This window comes from Bos javanicus, chromosome 28 (assembly GCF_032452875.1).
Source record: "Bos javanicus breed banteng chromosome 28, ARS-OSU_banteng_1.0, whole genome shotgun sequence".
NCBI lineage: Eukaryota > Metazoa > Chordata > Mammalia > Artiodactyla > Bovidae > Bos > Bos javanicus.
This window is the reverse complement of record NC_083895.1, coordinates 11484415-11505557: the sequence shown is the minus strand read 5'-3', so window position 1 is coordinate 11505557 and position 21143 is coordinate 11484415. Positions and strand designations below refer to the sequence as shown.

Here is a 21143-nt window from a genome sequence, read left to right as displayed (position 1 = left end):
AAAAACAAAACCAAAGAAATTTGTGACATTTGACATATACGTAATTATCTAGAAAGTAATTTTTTCAGTCAGTAAGATTAAGGGTGAATGCATCAGATTCAGCAATAACATGCTCTTACCCCTCACCCCACACCCTCCTATTCACCTGAACCTGTCACTCTTAAGCAAACTTTCAGCTGACATGCCTTTACTGAATTAATTTCTTCTCTGATATGTTAAAATTCTTTAACTGTTTACAAAGAAATCATATTCCAGCTGCTCCCACAAACAAGAAACATATATTTTCCTACATATCCTTCATCATACAACATTATCCTTTAGTGTATTTTTCTTTCTCCCTCCTGTAAGCTATCTGGCACAGGCTCACAACTGTATTCCTCGCATCCAGAAGGGTTATTAATAAAGAAGTAAGTGCAGAAGCCAATCAGACTTTTCAGATCAAAGTAGCATAAACTTTAAAGACTATATTTTAAATTGTTTCATAAACATTCTTATTTCAATGACCAAATCCAGAATAACAGCAAAATAATAGAAAAATACCTACCAAAAAAACTCCATAAAACCGTATGGAATTTATCAAACCATCAGAAGATGATTCAAAATATCAATGCTTGTATTTTCACTTTTGAATTCAAGTGAAAGTTCATGCCACATTATAATAGATAGATTTGTTCATTCATCCAGGTTCACTGAATATACTATGCATAAAGCATTGTGCTAAATATTAATAGAACAAATTCCCCACCCTGAGGGTGCTTGCAATCTAGAACGAAAGGTAAAATATATGTACAAAATACTGTGAGTCAGTATTTTTAACACATTAGCTGAACTGTAATTACAATGCTACAGGAACTGAGACATGAGACCACTTGGACCTGCCTAATCAGAACCGAGTCTATTGTCCTGGGCCTTGAGGACAGGTGGCGTTTCCACAGGAGAGACTGGATTCAGGAGCCAGTATGATCATTTGGCCTGAACCTCATATTGAAATACTTAGAGATGCTGTCTCCAACAGTTTGCACATACATTGAATTTGGGTATCTGTAGTCATAATGTTAATGTGCTAAGTGTAAATATACTAAAAATACCAAAACTTTTCTAACCTAGTTCGGAGATTTTCATTCCTAATATTCCAGAAACCTCATAGTTGGAAGTTGCCTGGGGTTTTTTTTTTTTTTTTTTTTGGCCCTCTAAGCTCTAATAAGGGAAATAGGATGCAAAGAGGCAGAGATAAAGGAACGTAAGCACAGTAAAGAGTTTCATCTTTGGGGCATACAGCATATACTTAGAAACAGATTGAGACATATGCCTACAGACAAGGCAGGTGCCAGATCAAGGACCTTATTGGGAATAAGGAGCCACTGCAATGAAAAAATAATGGAGGAAGGAGTACTACAATGTAATTCTCAAATCATATCTAAGCCTGAAAGTCAAAGTGTTAACTGCTTAGTTGTGTCTGACTCTTTTTGCTACTCAATGGTTTGTCCATGGAATTCTCTAGGCAAGAATACTGGAGTCGGTAGACATTCCCTTCTCCAAGGGTTCTTCCCAACACAGGGATCGAACTAGGGTCTCCTCCATTGCAGGCATGTTCTTTACCGTCTGAGCTACTAGGGAAGCCCAAGATACACAATAAATATAAGCATAAAAATAGGAAAATCTCAGCCTGTTGGAAAAATTAAAAAAAAAAAGTCCTTAAGATCATATTACACCATTTGAAGTTATCTAAATAATGTCCACTCTTCTCAAAGAAATATTCTCTAGGCATAACTCTTTCAGATGCCTCTATTTAATTTTGCCACTTCACCAAGAAAGGGAAATCTGCATGAGAACCACACTGTTTGTGAATTCACAGGTCTGTGATGTTAAATATTCAGAAAGCAGTAACAGTTTCAGTAAGTAACACTAAGATGAGTTACCTTAAAGCAAAAACAGATGCCCAAGGCTGAGAGCACAGTTGGCCTTAGGCTGAAACATGTAGCTGCTCTCAAACATACACACCCTCCAGGGCACTGGAGGGACTTGGGAGAGTCATCTGCTCCCTTCTGTCACCCTGATTCGCATGTGACTCGTTCTCACAGACACACGAATCATCTGAGGAGCTTGCCCAAAAAAGGAAGATTTGGGGAATTTCCTTGGCAATTCAGTGGTTAAAACTTCACCTTCCAATGCAGGGGGGTGCAGGTTTGATTCCTGGTCTGGGAGCTACGATCCCATATGTCTCACGACCAAAAAAAGCAAAACAAAACAGAAGCAATACTGAAACAAAATCAATAAAGAATTTAAAAATGGTCTATATTAAAAATCTTACTAAAAAGACAAATTTGAATTCATGAGGTGGGGCCAGCGGGGCGGGAGGGGAGGGGGTTGGGCAGCCAAGGCCACTAATCCAAGAAGCAAGCTTTGAGTAACAAGACTTTGTATGATAGACGCACACAATCTCAGGCTTAGAGAAGATGCTATAAATCCCCTCCCAGGGGTTCTCAACCTGGACTCCACTTTGATACTTTACATTTCCTTTGTAATCCAGTGTATATATTGTATGCATTTTTAAAGCTAAGGAGACAAGGAATATCTGACTGCCCAAAAGGTCCAAAGCACAAAAGTTTTTAAGAATATCCAAATTCAACCTTTATCTGAGGCCTTCATTCACTCATTTCTCCCTCATGAAGGGCCAGGCACTTGGGCCCTAGTGACATGACACTCTGGAAAAATGATCCTCCAGCGACAGGGAACACAAGTAAATAAGATGTATCACCCTTCAGACTTCATTTTTTTAATTCTGAGAAAAAAAACTGAGAGACACAGTCTATGTTTTCATTACCTGTGCCACAGAGGAAAAAAAAAAAAAAAGGCGATTGTTGTCTCTCTAGCTATCAATATTTTTATGCAACTTGAGGCAACTCAGTAACCTATATAATCAAACCACCTAGCATTTCTTATCAGAAATAAAGAGGTTGGTATGAGAGAGGAAATTTTTATGAGCCTTAGAATAGCTTTCTTTTAAGCATTTTTCATCACTCTTTCGATTGTGAGGTTCTGCTTTTCCCAATTTACCTTTAGACAGTTGTTTGGTAATATTTTCATGGATTAAAAACAATCTGTTTCTATAGGTGACAGAGAAAATTATTCAAAAATCAATGTTTCAAATGAGAGCAATCCAATCCATGGGTTGAAAATTCATGTGCATACCAGGGTGGTTTTATCTCTAACACAAGCAAGAGTTGTTTTACATGCTTTACTTTATTTTGTGCAGTTTGAAATAGATTCACAGTAATAGCTATTTGATCATGTTTCCTCTCTTTTAAATTGTATTGTTCTCTTATAATTTAAGCTGCTTTGCTAAAGCCTTCTTTTAAAAAAAAGAAATCATTCCAATGGGGAAAAAGAATTCCACACCCCACCCCACACCCCTGCCTTGGATATTCCTAAAAAGAGGATGAAGGTATCATTTTTTATATTAAAATATGAAACAGCAAGCTTGGAAAAACATTATTTTGGATAAGGGGTTTACAATCTTTTCTGGAGATAAGACCCTTTATTCCTAGGAAATCCTGTATAAGAGGTTCAACCCTTAAAGCAGAAGGTGGAGTACCCCAGGAGTCCAGCACAGTGCCCTCTTCCGTCCAAAGAGAGAGGAGAGAGAAAAATCAGTCCTTCGATCAGTTTCAATTTACCATCCCAACAGATGTAACCTTGATTAGAGCAGCAAGTAAACAATTAGATAGTTTAACCTTAGCTTAACAATCACTGTTAGTGAAGGGAAATTAGATCAAAGGCCAACTGACAGCAATGACTTAAAAAAAAAATCAAGACTGGCAGTGTTTATTTTCAGTGTGTATGTTAGTCGCTCAGTCGTGTCCGACTCTTTGTGACGCCATGGACTGCAGCCTACCAGGCTCCTTTGTTCATTGGATTCTCCAGGCAAGAATACTGGAGTGGGTTGCCATTTCCTTCTCCAAAAAGGCTGATGAAAGTGTGTAAAATCAAGATGAAATTTATTTTCAGTAGTTAGTTATAACTGCTGTTTTCAGTCAAATTTCTCAACTAATTTTTAACCATATCAGAACCTTCTCAGTATATGACTCTTGCTTACACACAATAGACCTTCATTTAAAATAAACTGTTACATCAGAGTCTGTTTACTCTTCACTTCCCCTCTTTCTCTTCTTCTGGTTAAATATCTAAAGTTCCTTTAACTATTCTTAATAGGTACAAATCTCCCAGGTAAATAATGATAACAATTTTTAGATGTGTCGTAGAGCTAAAAGTCTTGTCTGGATTAAGCATTCTATTCTCTTAATATCCCTGTGAATGGAGCTATTACCTGGATCCAAAAGATGAAGAAACAGAGAGTTTGAAGAGGTTATGTGACTGGCCCAAGCTCATGCTTATCGGGCTCTGTACTAACAAATAAGTGTGTGTATGTGAGAATATATGCAATCCATTTTCAGTTATTCAGGTTCAGTATGTGGATTATTCCAGCCCTACTGTTTATTCCAACGTCTTTTATTGCCTCACTTTTTACCCTTTCACTTGCTCCAGGTCCTTCTAACTAAGCACCATGTGGTCCTTGAATCCATGAACATAAGACTTCATATTCTTACTATAATCACCCACGTGGAAATGGCAGGTAATAATTAACTATGCCTAAATCCATTCAAACATCCCTCAGCATCTCTAACCTCAACTCGAACACTAAGTCTTAACAGTATTCTCCTTTAGTTCCATGGGCTTGGTCTGTTTTTTCACTACTTTTTCAAGGGCAGAAACCATGTGTAATATGTGGTTGATCCTCTGGTTTCCATTATTATATGTGAGGTCCACAGAGATAATCACTAAAATTACTGACTTTGTCACCAAATGAAAGTAATTGAAATTTTAACAATCTGCTTGGTCAACTATCTGTAGTTTTTTGTTTTTTGTTTTTTTTAATTTACCTATGTTTTAATTGAAGGATAATTGCTTTAAATAATTGTATTGTTTTCTATCAAACCTCAACAGGAATCAGCCATAAGTATACCTATATCCCCTCCCTCTTGAATCTTTGTCCCATCTGCCTCCCCATCCCACGCCTCTAGTTGATACAGAGCCCCTGTTTGAGTTTCCTGAGCCATACAGCAAATTCCACTTAGCTATCTGTTTTACATATGGTAATGTAAGTTTCCATGTTAGTCAGTCCATACATCTCACCCTCTCCTCCCCTCTCCCCAACTCCATAAGTCTGTTTTCTATGTCTGTTTCTCCATTGCTGCCCTGCAAATAAATTGTCCAGCACCATCTTTCTAGATTCCCTATATATGCATTAGCACACGATATTTATCTTTCTCTTTCTGAATATAAAAGTTTATCAGAGGGACAATCCTGGAAGTGCAGTGGTTGAGACTCCACCCTTCTATGCAGGGAGTGCAGATTTAATTCCTGATTGGGGAACTAAGATCCTGCCTGAAGGGCAGTGTGGCCCCCCCAAAAATATATTCTTTTAAAGGGTTATGAGAAAAGGAGTTTAAATAAACTGGTTAAAATGTAGCTTGCTCTGTAAACGTAATTAGTCATGAAGTTCATTTATTTTCCAAGGTAACAGAAGGGGAACCTCATGCATTACAATTACTACCACTGTTTGTACAGTGGTCTTTAATTCCAAGAATGTTCAAATTTATCCTCTCATTGCTTCATCACAGTAACTGTGGTGTTAGGGATAACTGTCACCATTTTGCAATAAGGAAGCCAGAATTCATGGAACTATGTGATTCAAGAACTAGTGGTAGAATGGACACTTAAAAGCCCTGACCTCAGTGAGATTCTGAACTTTCTACTCCTTCTGTGCATACTGATGCCAGCCTGCCAAACTCTGCTCGGTAGTGGAAAGAACAAGCCGTACAGCAAAAACATGCACAAATAGAAATAGTTATGCACAAATAGAAATAATATATATGCAGAATTTATAAAATCCCATGGACAGAATAGCCTGGTAGGCTGCAGTCCATGGGGTCGCAAAGAGTCAGACATGACTGAGCGACTTCACTTTCACTTTTCACTTTCATGCATTGGAGAAGGAAATGGCAGCCCACTCCAGTGTTTTTGCCTGGAGAGTCCCAGGGACAGTGGAGCCTGGTGGGCTGCCATCTATGGGGTCGCACAGAGTCAGACACGACTGAAGCGACTTAGCAGTAGCAGCAGCAGAATTTATATACTGAGAAGCAGGCATGAATTATTTTTATTACTGCTATTGGTTTCCAAGTAAAACGACAATTCGAAATGTCTACCTCCTGATCAAACTACATCACCATCACATACACAGCACAGGAACACAGCAAGGGCTTAATAGAAGATTATTTGACAAGCTGGCACACTTGCATGGTCCTAGAAATGTGCATGGTGTCTGTTTCCACCTATACTGGTTAAAAAAAAATGAGAGGGATGCTCCAGGCCTCCCTTTAGCTCTGCATTATAGCTGCTCCATTTAATAGTTCCTGTCAGTTACATGAGGCCTCATTTCACCACTTCCCTGTCTTCCTCATTACTTCTTCCCTCAAAAGCAAGTAAAACTACATCCTTCCTCCTTAGCAATGTTTTGAAAATTGGAATTAATTGTGTTGGTTAGCAAAAACTTACTTAACCCACAAGACCCACTCTATTTAGAGCCTCATAAAGCCAAGCGGTACCAACTACTTTCTTAATTCAAAATCACACGCAAATATTTTGATTTAAGGAAATGGAAATAAACTCATGCTAACTGATAGAAAGTGTAATTGCAACAATGCTCTATTTCTGATTTTTGTTTCAGTCATCATACACTATGATGTCTGGGATTTTTTTATGTGGATGTTCATGTAGAGTTTATAATACCCCATTTTATATTTGTTTACTTTCACTTTAAAATAAAAAATATTTTGCCCTGATATCTTATACACTTCCACTGATTGCAATCTTTTGTGAACTTCTGCATATGATTATTTTTACCAAAAATACAATCTACTAAATAAGTTAAATTAAATAGATATTGGCCTTACCACAAAAATAAAAAAACACCTCCTCTGATTAAACATAAACTTCTTTCTTTAATCTTTCATTTCCAGCCCTTTTCCTCTGGAACAATGCAATGTCAGTGAGAGAATTAAACTGCATTTCGTTTATTTCTCCTTTCTTAGCATGACAAGGGTTTCTCCTATAATAATTTGCTTTCATAAATATCAAAATAGGTAATCACAGCCTCATTAATACAGCCTTCTCTTTGGGCACAAAATAACATCTATGGAATTTCAAATTCCTGATTGGATTGCGTTTATTGCTATTAATAAAATAATCCAAGAACAGTCTCTATCAATGTCATGAATATACATATCCAGGGCATGAGGGAAGTCTGTGTAAATAATCCCGCTAAGCCACATTTTCACACATCACATCATTCCCTTTACTTATGGAGTTATTTATAACTCATCAAATAGAGATACAGGTTTGTTTCTAAGCAATTTTCCTAGATACTGGCAATCTCAGCTTTAAAGGGATCATTTTATTGACCTGTCGCTTATCTGATTCCCAAGTACACGATCTCACTTTCCACACTTACCAGGTACCTTTCAGAGGACACGCTCACTAAGATGAGGTCATCTCCAACCCGCACTTTTTCTCCTTCTGAGCGCTGCTTAGAGGCAGGATGGATGATCCACCAACAAGCTTCACCTGCACGATGATTGACAAGTGAAACACAAGGAAGGGCCTCTGAGTTTAAAACTTGATGTTCTTGGCCAGTGACTCCAAAATAAAAGAGGGAAATGAAATAAATCTTCAAAATTAGTCTCCTGAAAATAAAACTGTCCTGTTTACACAAACTTTAGAAATTTGAAATTGAATGCAAATTCACCTCACAGACCATGCAAATCAAAAGAATTAGGACAAATTAGCTTTAGAATCTAAAAAAGAGTGAATATATGCTTAAATGATTCAGTGTGCTGCACACCCGAAACTAACACAACATTGCAAATCAACTGTACTTCAGTAAAAATTTAAAAGGAAGAAAGGAAGGGAGGGAAGAAGGGAGGGAGACACAGTGACATGCAAAGATTCTTCTCACAGAAAGTGACTGTGACATTTGGGGAAGTGTGGGGTCTCTTTCTCCCACTAAGAACTGCTTTGAAGGGATATTTATTTATGCCAACATAAGACCAAATTCACCAGCCACACTGATCCAACTTCGTTCCTTAGACAATCACATGTCATTAAGCAGCTCACATGGCTCCTTCCAATTATATCCAGTTCTTTTACCATATGATTTTCAAAAGGATTTGGGGTTTTGTTATGTGACAGTTATATTGTGATAATTAAAAAGCTTCTAATTTGGGTGGATAGTGATTCAAAATGAGCACAAATATTGTCACTTAAGTTTTACTAACTACCCTGTGCCTTATTTTAAAATGTAGTAGTTTCTATTAATCTAGAAGATAGAAGAGAATTCTACAGAATTGTCTGGGATACATTCTAAAAAGACACATTATTAAGCTATCTGAGTAAACATAAAATTAAATAATTTCTTCTAGAACAAGTCAAGCATAAGCCTCATGAACCGTGTAACCGTTCTCCATTCTTCGGTCCCATCACCAAGGATATAAGTGTAAGCACGCAATTCTTCAATCTGTTCATGGCTCTTTTTAAACCTAAATATAAGTTCTATTGCAAAATGAGAATAGTTTTAGTAATGCATTTGTGCTTATGTTCTGAGTCACTTCAGACGTGTCCGACTCTTTGAGACCCTATCAACTGTAATCCACCAGGCTCCTCTGTCCATAAGATTCTCCAGGCAAGAATACTGGAGTGGGTAAGCCAAGCCCTCCTCCTGGGTATCTTTCTGAGCTAGGGATCAAATCCACGCCTCTTATGTCTCCTGCATTGGGAGGTGGGTTTTTTTGTTTTTTTTTTTTTGTTGTTGTTGTTGTTTTTTTACCACTAGTGGTACCTGGGAAGCCCCATCTAATAATTATCACTCTCTTTCTCTGTGCCTCCAACTTTATTATTTCTCCGTAACACTTATGTTTAGGTTTTTTGTTTGTTTGTTTGTTTTTTACTAATTACCAAATGCCAGAATGTAAATTCTACAATAGTAGGGCATTTGTATGTTTTATTTACTAGGGCTTTGTCAGCTCCTACTAGCATTTTGGAGGCATTTGCTGAATATTTTCTTACACAAACCAGTCTTACTTGACTGTCACCTTGCAGAATTCCATATCTTCATTCACTCAATTCACATTTTTAGAGTTGTAGGAAGTTTTTCATTCGTTCACTCAAACATTGATAAAGCACATGCTTTGTCAACCACTGCTTTAGTAGCTGGAGATATATCAACAAATATGGGAAAAAATGTATCTGCCTTATGAGTTTCATTCTGATTGAGGCAGGCACACAACAAACAATAAATATAGTAAATAGTTTGGTAATTCACAATTAGTACAGAATTACAGGGAAAATAAAGTAGCATAAGGGAATTAGGGCACAGAGACGAAGATGGCCTTGTTTGGTGAGTTTCACTATTATATAATAGTATCAACGAATGAAAACAAGTTATAGATCATGCACATGGTTTTACTTGTTTTGAGAGAGAGAACTGAGGACGTTTTTCCACATAACTATGTGCGGAAGTAATTATGGTGAAAAAACTAAAAAAAAAAAAAAAAACCTAGCCAAAACACAGAGGAATGGCTGAGAATATATAGAATTAAATAAAAATGAGAGGAATATATTTATCTTTTTGGTGCCTGGGATTCTCAGAATTCCCTGTATAAGGTGATGTGTTTGTCTATTAAAAAGTTAATTAGGTTGGTAAATAGAACTTTATTTTATCCATTTGTTATTGGTCACATTTTTAGAGTATGGGAAAGTATTTCAAAAAGGAGGGCAGGTGTGAGTTTCATGTCACCTATAAGAGCAACAACCTGATACAAGTTAATCTATTTCCTTCCATTCCTTTTTCTACTTGGTCCTTAATCTTTAATTCCAAAGGCAGACATGCTCATTGTAAAAAATAAAAGAATCAAATCATACAGAGGTGGATATAGTGTAAAGTCTTTAGAGCATTGAGAAGAAAAACACAATAAAATCTACACTCTTGTATTTTGAGTCTTCAAAAGGATAAATATACTAATATATGTAAATAAATAAATATATATATATATATATATAGTTTGATGACCCTTTTCATTTTCTGTCTTTTTGGTTGAATGTTGACACCGATTATGTTGTATTTGCACACTTAAGAATGTTTTTAAGATGAAATATAAAATAAAGAAATATGCAATAATACTTTACAAACTAATCAGTGCACGTTAATATGGTTATCAGACAGCAGAGCATGTTGTTAAGTACTGTTTTCCTACCCAACTCCATCAAAAGAATAAAGTTTAAAGTCTAGTTTGCAAATCAAGATAATTATGTCGGGATGACCTTCCAACAGAAACAGTGCACATTTCCTCCTCCTAATAAAACCCTTCCATAGTTAATCACTGGTTTCATCCTGAAACCGTTCCTAAGAATATCCAGCCAATACATCTTCCATCGGGTCTCATGATGTCTCCCAATCCAGTTCCTGCCATGCTCTTCTGAACACAGCTTCATTGCAGACCAAGGTGCTCACCTGTTGTATCCTCTTGCAAGCCAACATCAAAAGCCAGCTTATCAGTTGAAGACCGAGAGGTGGACAGGCAGCACAGATACTAAAAGACACAGAATCAGTAGTTGTCACTAAACATATCCCGTTCTTTCCAAGTCTAATTCTGAGCACTTAGCATTCACTGGGAGCAATGTTCTAGAGGAAATGTGGGGTTTTTTTCCCACTCAGAAAAATATTGCAGAAATATGTCCTGTAGACAAAACAAGATAAGTAACTGGGGATATGTCTCTACATCTCTCACTTTGTGTGATATTCATGATCATAAGCAAAAGAACAACCTGATCTGTCAGAAATCTTTATTTCAAGCAGAAATTTGAACACTATTCACTTTTATCTTCTAGTTTTATTTTCAAATTTTTAAACTCTTTAAAATTCATCTAGAATTGATTGTGGCATGTAGCATATTCCTCACTGCAATGAGGCTTTATCGGGTGTATAACTATGTGTGCTTACCCAGGAAGAATGCAACTCTGCCCAACACCATCATCTCTGACTCCTCTCCCTGCCTCAAGTTTTCCTAACTGGATATTCTTGGACATAAAGTTTAGGATCATTTTTCTGGCCAACTCCCCTACTCCCATGCTAACCTCAAAATCTACACTAAGTGCTACAAGACTGAGAACACAGAGATGAATCTAGTATGAGCTCAAGATACACTGTCATCTACCCCAACCAAGTGCAGTGCTTGAAAGAACAGGAACTATGCCAACAGGACTCAGGAACAGCTCTGGGGATTAGGCCAGCCCAGACTTCCAAAATCACTGGACAAGTAATGCAAGACCTAGACAATCCCTACAATGGAAAAGGGTCCACCCAACTCAGTGGGTGTCTGTGAGTGTAAGGAGGCAGGTGATAAATGGATTGGGGATAGAAGTCAAGTGGAATTTGGTGCCATGAGGGTGTAAATTCAATGAACCAGGAGAATCTGTTCCCTGACTGTAAACCACTGACTCCCAAAGATATAGAAAAGATGCTTCAAAGGTCCTCAAACATATTCCTAGTTAGTTAGGAGTAGGAGTCTAATCACAAGACATTGTGGTCTCTGAGGTTTACAGACTTTAGATCTAGGCATATTAAATATCAATGTTAATTTGAGGAAAAGTACCAATGTTGTAATACTGACTTACTGGAAAAAAAAAATGTAGAGTGATCCCTATTAAAGTGTTCTGTGATATTTTCCAATAATATTACAGTACCAGGCTCTGGAGTTGTTAATGTACATTCTCTCTTCCTTAAATGTTCACTGCAACTGCTAGGTACAGACTATAATTATTCAACTAAATGTTAATTAAATTTTATATGGCAAAGACTAGTCTTTCTTACTATATCTAGCACCCAGAACAGTATCTAGCACACAAGAGGTGCTGAATAATATTTACTGACCGAATGAGTAAAATTTTCAGTTGCATTTACAGGCTTAGAGAGGTTCAGCAAGGTACCCAAAGGAGTATAGCATATAGGAAAGTAAGCCTGAACCCAGATCTACCAACCATGTTTAGGCTCTTTCCCATCTACTATGTATAGAGAGGGTAGTTATTTAAAAACAGACTCTCATATTTATTATTTTATGTGTTCTGATGGTTCCTGAAAGTGAAGTTCTTCCCATGGAGTTTTAATGTATGAGTGCTATATGCAAAAATGCTATTTTTATACATTTGTCTTGTATCCAGTCACTTGAAGTGTTTTCCTTTATTTTACTTCATATCTTAATAAGGCAGCCAAGATTTCCAGAACAATGTTAGACAGCATATTCTTGGAGTTTGTTTTTGTTTTGTCAAGAATGGACTTAGTGTTTGACAATTAACTGTGAAGTTGGCCATTGATTTAACACAAATATTTTCCTCATCATTGAGGAAATAACCATCAATGATCAATTTTTATTAGGAATTGGTAGTTTTATTAAAAACTTGTTTCATACCTGTTAAGATGATCACATTTTTCTCATCTTACTTACTAATGTGATGTAGGCCATTAATAGCAATGACATTATTAAGTCATCATTAAAATCATATCTATACTTTTCCTATACTTCTCTTCCTGTACTTTTCAATTCCATTAACCAGATTTTTCATATAAATATTCCTGATGATAAAGACATGATTTTTTTTCTGTTTTGAGGGGTATTGCTATAGAGACTATGCTTAAGTTTTTGCTCAAAAACAGTCTACATATTTAGGGAATTATCTCCTTCTTAAAAGTAGTGATTATTTTATATTTCCAAGTACTGGACTATCATGTAGTCACTAAAATAAATCTGATAAAAATTTAAATAACATAGATAGTACTTATACTGTGACAATATGTTAAAAAAAAAAAACCTGTATAAAATTTGGTTATGTAACAAGATATCAGTTATACAAAAAAATTAAGAAAATATTGAAAATTTTTAAAAAGTTCCCAAGAATTTTCTGTCATTGGTGTGATCATGAAGATTTCATTCTTCTGTAATTTCCAAATCTTACAGAATGAATATGTATTGTTTGTACAACTTAATAAAGCTTTCAAAAGAAGAGAATGCTTATATATTTTATAATACTTTAGACCTATAAGAATATATATACACACGTATATAAATGATAATGAGTAAACTGTATCTCAGAGGAACCCAGTAGATAAATGGATAACTGGGTGTAAGAAGGAGCTGATATAGGAAAAAAAAGAAACTCTCCTCCTAAACCTAGTCTTTCAAAATAAGATACAAAGACAGAAGTCATACAGTGATAGAATGTATGGTCCTTAAAGGCCCTCTAAGCAAACCATCATATTATAAATGAGAAAATAAACAGTGTTCAAATATATTAAGAAACACATACAATTCAAGCTTATTAAAGCCATCAATGGAATGGGATTACCAAATATTTCTTTGCCCTGTATGCACAAATAGATCAGCATGACCACAGGGGAGATGAAGTCTCCACATGTACTCACCATGCCACTGTAGGAATGCCGCAGCAGTATTGCATGACCGTAGAGGAGCGTTCGGTGGCCACCACCTTGAGCAGTCTGCATAGAGCAAAGAAAGAGTCCACAAAGAAAAAAAAAAAAAAAAGTAAACTTAACTAAGTGTATAAAATGCTCTCTTCTTCTCATGAATAGTTTAATGGGAATAAAATAAGAGCTAGTGCAAATGTAGTAGAGAATCCTCTTCCCAATGCAGGATAAATGTAAGGGAAATGGGTTTGATTTCTGGGACAGGAAGATTCCCTGGAGGAGGAAATGGCAATCCACTCCAGTATTCTTGCCTGGAAAATTCCACAGAAAGAGGAGTCTGGTGGGCTACAGTCCATGGGGCTGCAAAGAGACAGATATGACTGAGCATGCATGCACACAAATGAGCAAAGTGCTATGGAAAGAATCCTTAAATTGGGACAAAGCTACCAAGGGAGTAGCTGGGGGTGGGGGAGGGGAGAGCTAGCAGTTTAATTAGTTCTTGAAGAATGAACTTGAGTTCAAAAATATCGTGATTTGTAATTACTGATTCCCAGTTGTTTATTGTATTTCCCATTACACTCTGGTCCATGTTGAATAGGGACTATGGTACTTCGGGCACCACAGTATCTCAGGTACTTTGCAAAATGCCTGGTACATAGTAAGGACTAAATAAGCATTTCTTCAATGACTAAGTCTGATTAAAACACAAAGATCATCAAATGAATCTTCAGGCCTAAAAACCTTTCCTACCTTCCAAATGTTTCTAAGAAAAACATCCAAATTCCTTTATATGAGATAGAAGGTGGGTGCTCACTCATTCAGTCATGTCCAACACTTTGTGACCCCCATCGACTGCAGCTTGCCAGGCTCCTCTGTCCATGGAATTCTCCAGGCAAGAGTATTGGAGTGAGTAGCCATTCCCTTCTCCAGGGGATCTTCCCAACCCAGGTATCGAACCAAGGTCACCTGCGTTACAGGCAGATTCTTCACCGTCTGAACTACCAGGGAACCCCACATGATATAGAAGAGTGCTTCTCAAATTCTAGCATGCTTAAAAATCAGCTGGAGAGCTTGTGAAAACACAGAACCCTTGGCGTGTCCCTGAGATTCTGCTCCAGTAGGTCTGGGATAAATACAGAGACACTGCATTTCAAAAATTTCCCAGTGGTGCAGGTATGTTGTTTTGGGGACAACATTGAGTAGCATAAGCGTCAAGGACATTCAGCCCTTTCTAACCTTGCCCCCAAATCCCTTTGTGCTCCAAAGAGACACGCTTTCCCTGCCCTGAGCTTTCTTGCTGCTCTTAACACAATACCGGCGGCATGTGTGGATAAGTGCCTTAAAAAACAACCGCAGGGTATTAAGAAAGAGGAAGAGACAACCTGGCTGAAGTACTAGGTCACAGATCAGGTTAAGATCATGGGAAGTAGAGAACATTATACTAAGGAGTTTTTACCTGTTTCTATAGGGAAAAGAGATCTTTAAGGATGAGTATGAAGATACTGACTTAAACATACCTGTGGTAGATTCATTTCGATATTTGGCAAAACCAATACAATATTGTAAAGTTTAAAAATAAAATAAAATTAAAAAAATAATAAAATAAATGGCTAAAAGAAAAAAAATATTCAGGTAAAAAAGATGAAAATAAAGCTCACCTAAATTCCGGAGGAAATCACTCTCAATATTTTTTTATCTTATAACCTTTTTTTTCCCTAGCTACACGTCAAAATAAAAATGCAACTGTATAAGAAACACTTTAATAAAATGCAGTTAAAAAAAAAAGTACAGAAGAAAGCACTTTAATATTCAATATCATTATACCTTTTTTACTAAAAATATATCTCCTTCCTATTATTTCAATTAATTTCTTCTTCAAATTTATTTTTTTACTGAAGGATAATTGCTTTAAAGAATTTTGTTGTTTTCTGTCAAACTTCAACATGAATCAGCCATAGGTATACATATATCCCTGCCCTTTTGAACCTCCATCTTATCTCCCTCCCCACCCCACCCCTCTATGTTGAAACAGAACCCCTGATTGAGTTTCCTGAGCCATACAGCAAATTCCCTTGGGCTATCTCTTTTACATATGGTAATGTAAGTTTCCATCTTACTCTTTCCATACATCTCACCCTCTCCTCCCCTCTCCCCATGTCCATAAGTCTATTCTCTATGTCTTTTCTCCATTGTTGCCCTGTAAATAAATTCTTCAGAACCATTTTCCTACATTCCATATATGTGCATTAGAATACAATATTTATCTTTCTCTTTTAGACTCACTTCACTCTGTATAATAGGTTCTGTGTTCACCTCATCAGAACTGACCCAAATGTGTTCCTTTCTTTGGCTGAGTAATACTCCATTGTATATATGTACCAGACTTCTTTATGTATTCATCTATTGATGGACTTCTAGGTTGCTTCCATGTTCCAGCTATTGTAAATAGTGCTGCAGTGAACAATGGGATACATGTGTCTCTTTCAATGTTGGTTTCCTCAGGGTATATGCCTAGGAGTGGGACTGCTGGGTCATATGGTGGTTTTATTCCTAGTTTTCTAAGGAATGTCCCTCCATACCCTCTTTCATAGTTGCTGCTGCTGCTGCTGCCAAGTCGCTTCAGTCGTGTCCGACTCTGTGCGACTCCACAGACGGCAGCCCACCAGGCTCCTCCGTCCCTGGGATTCTCCAGGCAAGAACACTGGAGTGGGTTGCCATTTCCTTCTACAATGCATGAAAGTGGAAAGTGAAAGTGAAGTCACTCAGTCGTGTCTGACTCTTAGCGACCCCATGGACTGCAGCCTACCAGGCTCCTCCATCCATGGGATTTTCCGGGCAACAGTACTGGAGTGGGGTGCCATTGCCTTCTCCCTCTTTCATAGTGGCTGTTATCAATTTACATTCCCACCAACAGTTCAAGAGTGTTCCCTTTTCTCCACACCCTCTCCAGCATTTATTGTTTGTAGACTTTTTGATGAGGCCACTCTGACTGGTGTGAGGTGATATCTCATTGTGGTTTTGATTTGTGTTTCTCTAATAATGAGCAATGTTGAACATCTTTTCATGTGTTTGTTAGCCATCTGTATGTCCTCTTTGGAGAAATGTCTGTTTAGGTCTTTTTCCCACTTTTTTATTGAGTTGATTGCTTTCCTGCTATTGAGTTGTATGAACCGCTTGTATATTTTGGAAATTAATTCTTTGTCAGTTGTTTCATTTGTTATTATTTTCTCCCATTCTGAGGGTTGTCTTTTCACCTTGCTTACAGTTTCCTTTGCTGTGCAAAAGCTTTTAAGTTTAATCAGGCCCCACTTGTTTACTTTTGTTTTTATTTCCATTACTATAGGAGGTGGGTCATAGAGGATCTCGCTTTGATTTACATCATCACGTGGTCTGCCTATGTTTTCCTCTAAGAGTTTTTTTTTTTTATTTTATTTTATTTTTAAACTTTACATAATTGTATTAGTTTTGCCAAATATCAAAATGAATCCATCACAGGTATACATGTGCTCCCCATCCTGAACCCTCCTCCCTCCTCCCTCCTCCCTCCCCATACCATCCCTCTGGGTCGTCCCAGTGCACTAGCCCCAAGCATCCAGTATCGTGAATTGAACCTGGACTGGCATCTCGTTTCATACATGATATTTTACATGTTTCAATGCCATTCTCCCAAATCTTCCCACCCTCGCCAACAGAGTCCATGTGACTGTTCTATACATCAGTGTCTCTTTTGCTGTCTCGTACACTGGGTTATTATTATCATCTTTCTAAATTCCAGATATATGCGTTAGTATACTGTATTGGTGTTTTTCCTTCTGGCTTACTTCACTCTGTATAATAGGCTCCAGTTTCATCCACCTCATTAGAACTGATTCAAATGTATTCTTTTTAATGGCTGAGTAATACTCCATTGTGTATATGTACCACTGCTTTCTTAGCCATTCATCTGCTGATGGACATCTAGGTTGCTTCCATGTCCTGGCTATTATAAACAGTGCTGCGATGAACATTGGGGTAAACGTGTCTCTTTCCCTTCTGGTTTCCTCAGTGTGTATGCCCAGCAGTGGGATTGCTGGATCATAAGGCAGTTCTATTTCCAGTTTTTTAAGGAATCTCCACACTGTTCTCCATAGTGGCTGTACTAGTTTGCATTCCCACCAACAGTGTAAGAGGGTTCCCTTTTCTCCACACCCTCTCCAGCATTTATTATTTATAGACTTTTGGATCGCAGCCATTCTGACTGGTGTGAAATGGTACCTCATAGTGGTTTTGATTTGCATTTCTCTGATAATGAGTGATGTTGAGCATCTTTTCATGTGTTTGTTAGCCATCTGTATGTCTTCTTTGGAGAAATGTCTATTTAGTTCTTTGGCCCATTTTTTGATTGGGTCATTTATTTTTCTGGAGTTGAGCTGTAGGAGTTGCTTGTATATTTTTGAGATTAGTTGTTTGTCAGTTGCTTCATTTGGTATTATTTTCTCCCATTCTGAAGGCTGTCTTTTCACCTTGCTGATAGTTTCCTTTGATGTGCAGAAGCTTTTAAGGTTAATTAGGTCCCGTTTGTTTATTTTTGCTTTTATTTCCGATATTCTGGGAGGTGGGTCATAGAGGATCCTGCTGTGATGTATGTCAGAGAGTGTTTTGCCTATGTTCTCTAGGAGTTTTATAGTTTCTGGTCTTATGTTTAGATCTTTAATCCATTTTGAGTTTATTTTTGTGTATGGTGTTAGAAAGTGTTCTAGTTTCATTCTTTTACAAGTGGTTGACCAGATTTCCCAGCACCACTTGTTAAAGAGATTGTCTTTAATCCATTGTATATTCTTGCCTCCTTTGTCAAAGATAAGGTGTCCATATGTGCGTGGATTTATCTCTGGGCTTTCTATTTTGTTCCATTGATCTATATTTCTGTCTATGTGTCAGTACCATACTGTCTTGATAACTGTGGCTTTGTAGTAGAGCCTGAAGTCAGGTAGGTTGATTCCTCCAGTTCCATTCTTCTTTCTCAAGATCGCTTTGGCTATTTGAGGTTTTTTGTATTTCCATACAAATTGTGAAATTATTTGTTCTAGCTCTGTGAAGAATACCGTTGGTAGCTTGATAGGGATTGCATTGAATCTATAAATTGCTTTGGGTAGTATACTCATTTTCACTATATTGATTCTTCCAATCCATGAACATGGTGTATTTCTCCATCTATTAGTGTCCTCTTTGATTTCCTTCACCAGTGTTTTATAGTTTTCTATATATAGGTCTTTAGTTTCTTTAGGTAGATATATTCCTAAGTAAGAGTTTTATAGTGTCTGGTCTTACATTTAGGTCTTTAACCATTTTGAGTTTATCTCTGTGTATGGTGTTAGGAAGTGTTCTAATCTCATTCTTTTACATGTAGCTGTCCAGTTTTCCCAGCACCATTTATTGAAGAGGCTGTCTTTGCTCCCTTTTATATTCTTGCCTCCTTTTTCAAAAATAAGGTACCCATAGGTGCATGGGCTTATTCCTGGGCTTTCTATCTTGTTCCATTGGTCTATATTTCTGTTTTTATGCCAGTACCATACTGTCTTGATGACTATAGCTTTGTAGTACAATCTGAAATCAGGAAGGTTGAGTCCTCCAGCTCCATTTTTCTTTCTCAAGACTGCTTTGGCTATTCAGGGTCTTTTGTGTTTCCATATGAATTATGAAAATTTTTGTTCTAGTTCTGTGAAAAATGCATTGGTAACTTGATACGGATAGCACTGAATCTGTAGATTGTGTTTGATAGTATAGTCATTTTCAGAACATTGATTCTTCCTACCCAGGAACATGGAATATCTCTCCATCTGTTTATGTTGTCTTTGATTTCTTTCATCAGTGTCTTATAATTTTCTCTGCAGGGTTCTTTTGTCTCCTTAGGTAAGTTTATTCCTAGATATTAAATTCTTTGTGTTAATGATGAATGGGATTGATTTCTTAATTTCTCTTTTTGATTTTTCCATTGTTAGTATATAGAAAAGGAAGTGATTTCTGTGTATTGATTTTGTATCATGCTACTTTGCTAGATTCACTGATTAGCTCTAGTAATTTTCTAATACTATCTTTAAGGTTTTCTATGTACAGTATTATCTACACTATCTACAAACAGTGAGAGCTTTACTTCTTCTTTTCTGATCTGGATTCCTTTTATTTCCTTTTCTTCTAGGTTTGCTGCATTTAATTTCTTAAAATAACTTTATTTATAGATTATGCTTAAAACACTTCCAAACCATTTAAAAACTGATATTAAAAGGCATTAAAATTATCAGAAAAAGTGTTTTATCAAAAAATGAAAATAACTTCATGCCCTGAGTGAGAAAGGGAAAAATCGACTTTGCAAAATTACATTCCTACTAAGAATGAGGACCTGTTTAGAGAGTACTTTAATTTTCTATAATACTTTTGATTTATTGTGGCCAAGAAAAATTGATTTACCTTGTCTGATCTGTACTACTTGATAGGACCTTACCTTTTCCTATCATATATATGTTTCAGAGCTACAGATCCAGTTGACATTTAATGACACTACACAGTCAAGGTACTTTGACTGGTCTTCTTGACCAAAACAAGGTATTTCTAAATGAAGAACAAGGCTTCAGATTTAATTAGAATAGCATTGAGTGCTCTTTTTTCTATAAAGCTTCGCTATGCACTTCATATATTCATATGTACGTACAAACTGTGCTGTGCTTAGTGACTCAGTCATGTCCATGTCTTTGTGACCCCAAGGAACTGTAGCCTGCCAGGATCCTCTGTTCATGGGGATTCTCCAGTTAAGTATACTGGAGTGGGTTGCCATGCCCTCCTCCAGGGGATCTTCCCAACCCAGGGATCAAACCCAGGTCTCCCTCATTGAATGCAAATTCTTTACCATCTGAGCCACCAAGGAAGAGCATGAATACTGGAGTGGGTAGCCTATCCCTTCTCTAGTGGATCTTCCTGAACCAGGAATCAAACCGGGGTCTCCTGAATTGCAGGTGGATTCTTTACCAACTGAAGGTATAGGTTAGCCACTCCATATTTTTAAAATATATGTGTATAATATAGTTGCTTATTAACATATCTAATGCAATTGCTGTTTTAAAATAATTTAACTTATTAAGTATATAACATCTATATATTTTGAGGTTTCCCATTTTAATAATATTTTCTGGACAAAAATGCTGTGCTAATCAGTTTAGCTCATTTCTTGCAATTCCAGGCTTTTGTTATTCAAGAGGTCTTTTTTTAAAAAAATAAATCAGACTCTACAGGTGAACTTTTCTATATTCCTTGACTGTTATAAAACACGATTTCAGAAGAAACACAAGGAGATCTTAAAAAGAGCTTACTGCTTAGGTAATACTAAGCTATTCAACTAAAGTTTAAAACAATAGACAACAACAAAAAGAAATCCGCCTTAGAGCACTTTCATAGCACTCAGATACTAAAGCAGAGAAGCTTTTAAGTTTTGGCTTCAAACACAAATAATAATAGCTGGGCAAAGAGTGGTTCCAGGGAGAAAAACAAGTATCTCTAAGGGGAAGCCTATACATCACCTGAA

At 36.9% G+C, this 21143-nt stretch overlaps 1 protein-coding gene across 7 annotated transcripts in view; it reads right to left on the bottom strand.

Moving 5' to 3' along the window:
• Positions 1-21143, bottom strand: part of RYR2 (ryanodine receptor 2) — an 830734-nt gene that overhangs the window by 472288 nt on the left and 337303 nt on the right. For 6 of the 7 annotated variants that reach the window (XM_061404935.1, XM_061404936.1, XM_061404937.1 and 3 more), the window contains exons 1-3: positions 13589-13689; positions 10625-10703; positions 7571-7683 (exon numbers count right to left, since the gene is read on the bottom strand). In XM_061404935.1, the coding sequence (XP_061260919.1) occupies positions 7571-7683; positions 10625-10703; positions 13589-13669 (273 nt within the window). In that variant the 5' untranslated portion in view covers positions 13670-13689. Of the gene's footprint in view, positions 1-7570; positions 7684-10624; positions 10704-13588; positions 13690-21143 lie in introns of those variants that run through there. The other variant, XM_061404941.1, reaches the window with a different exon arrangement.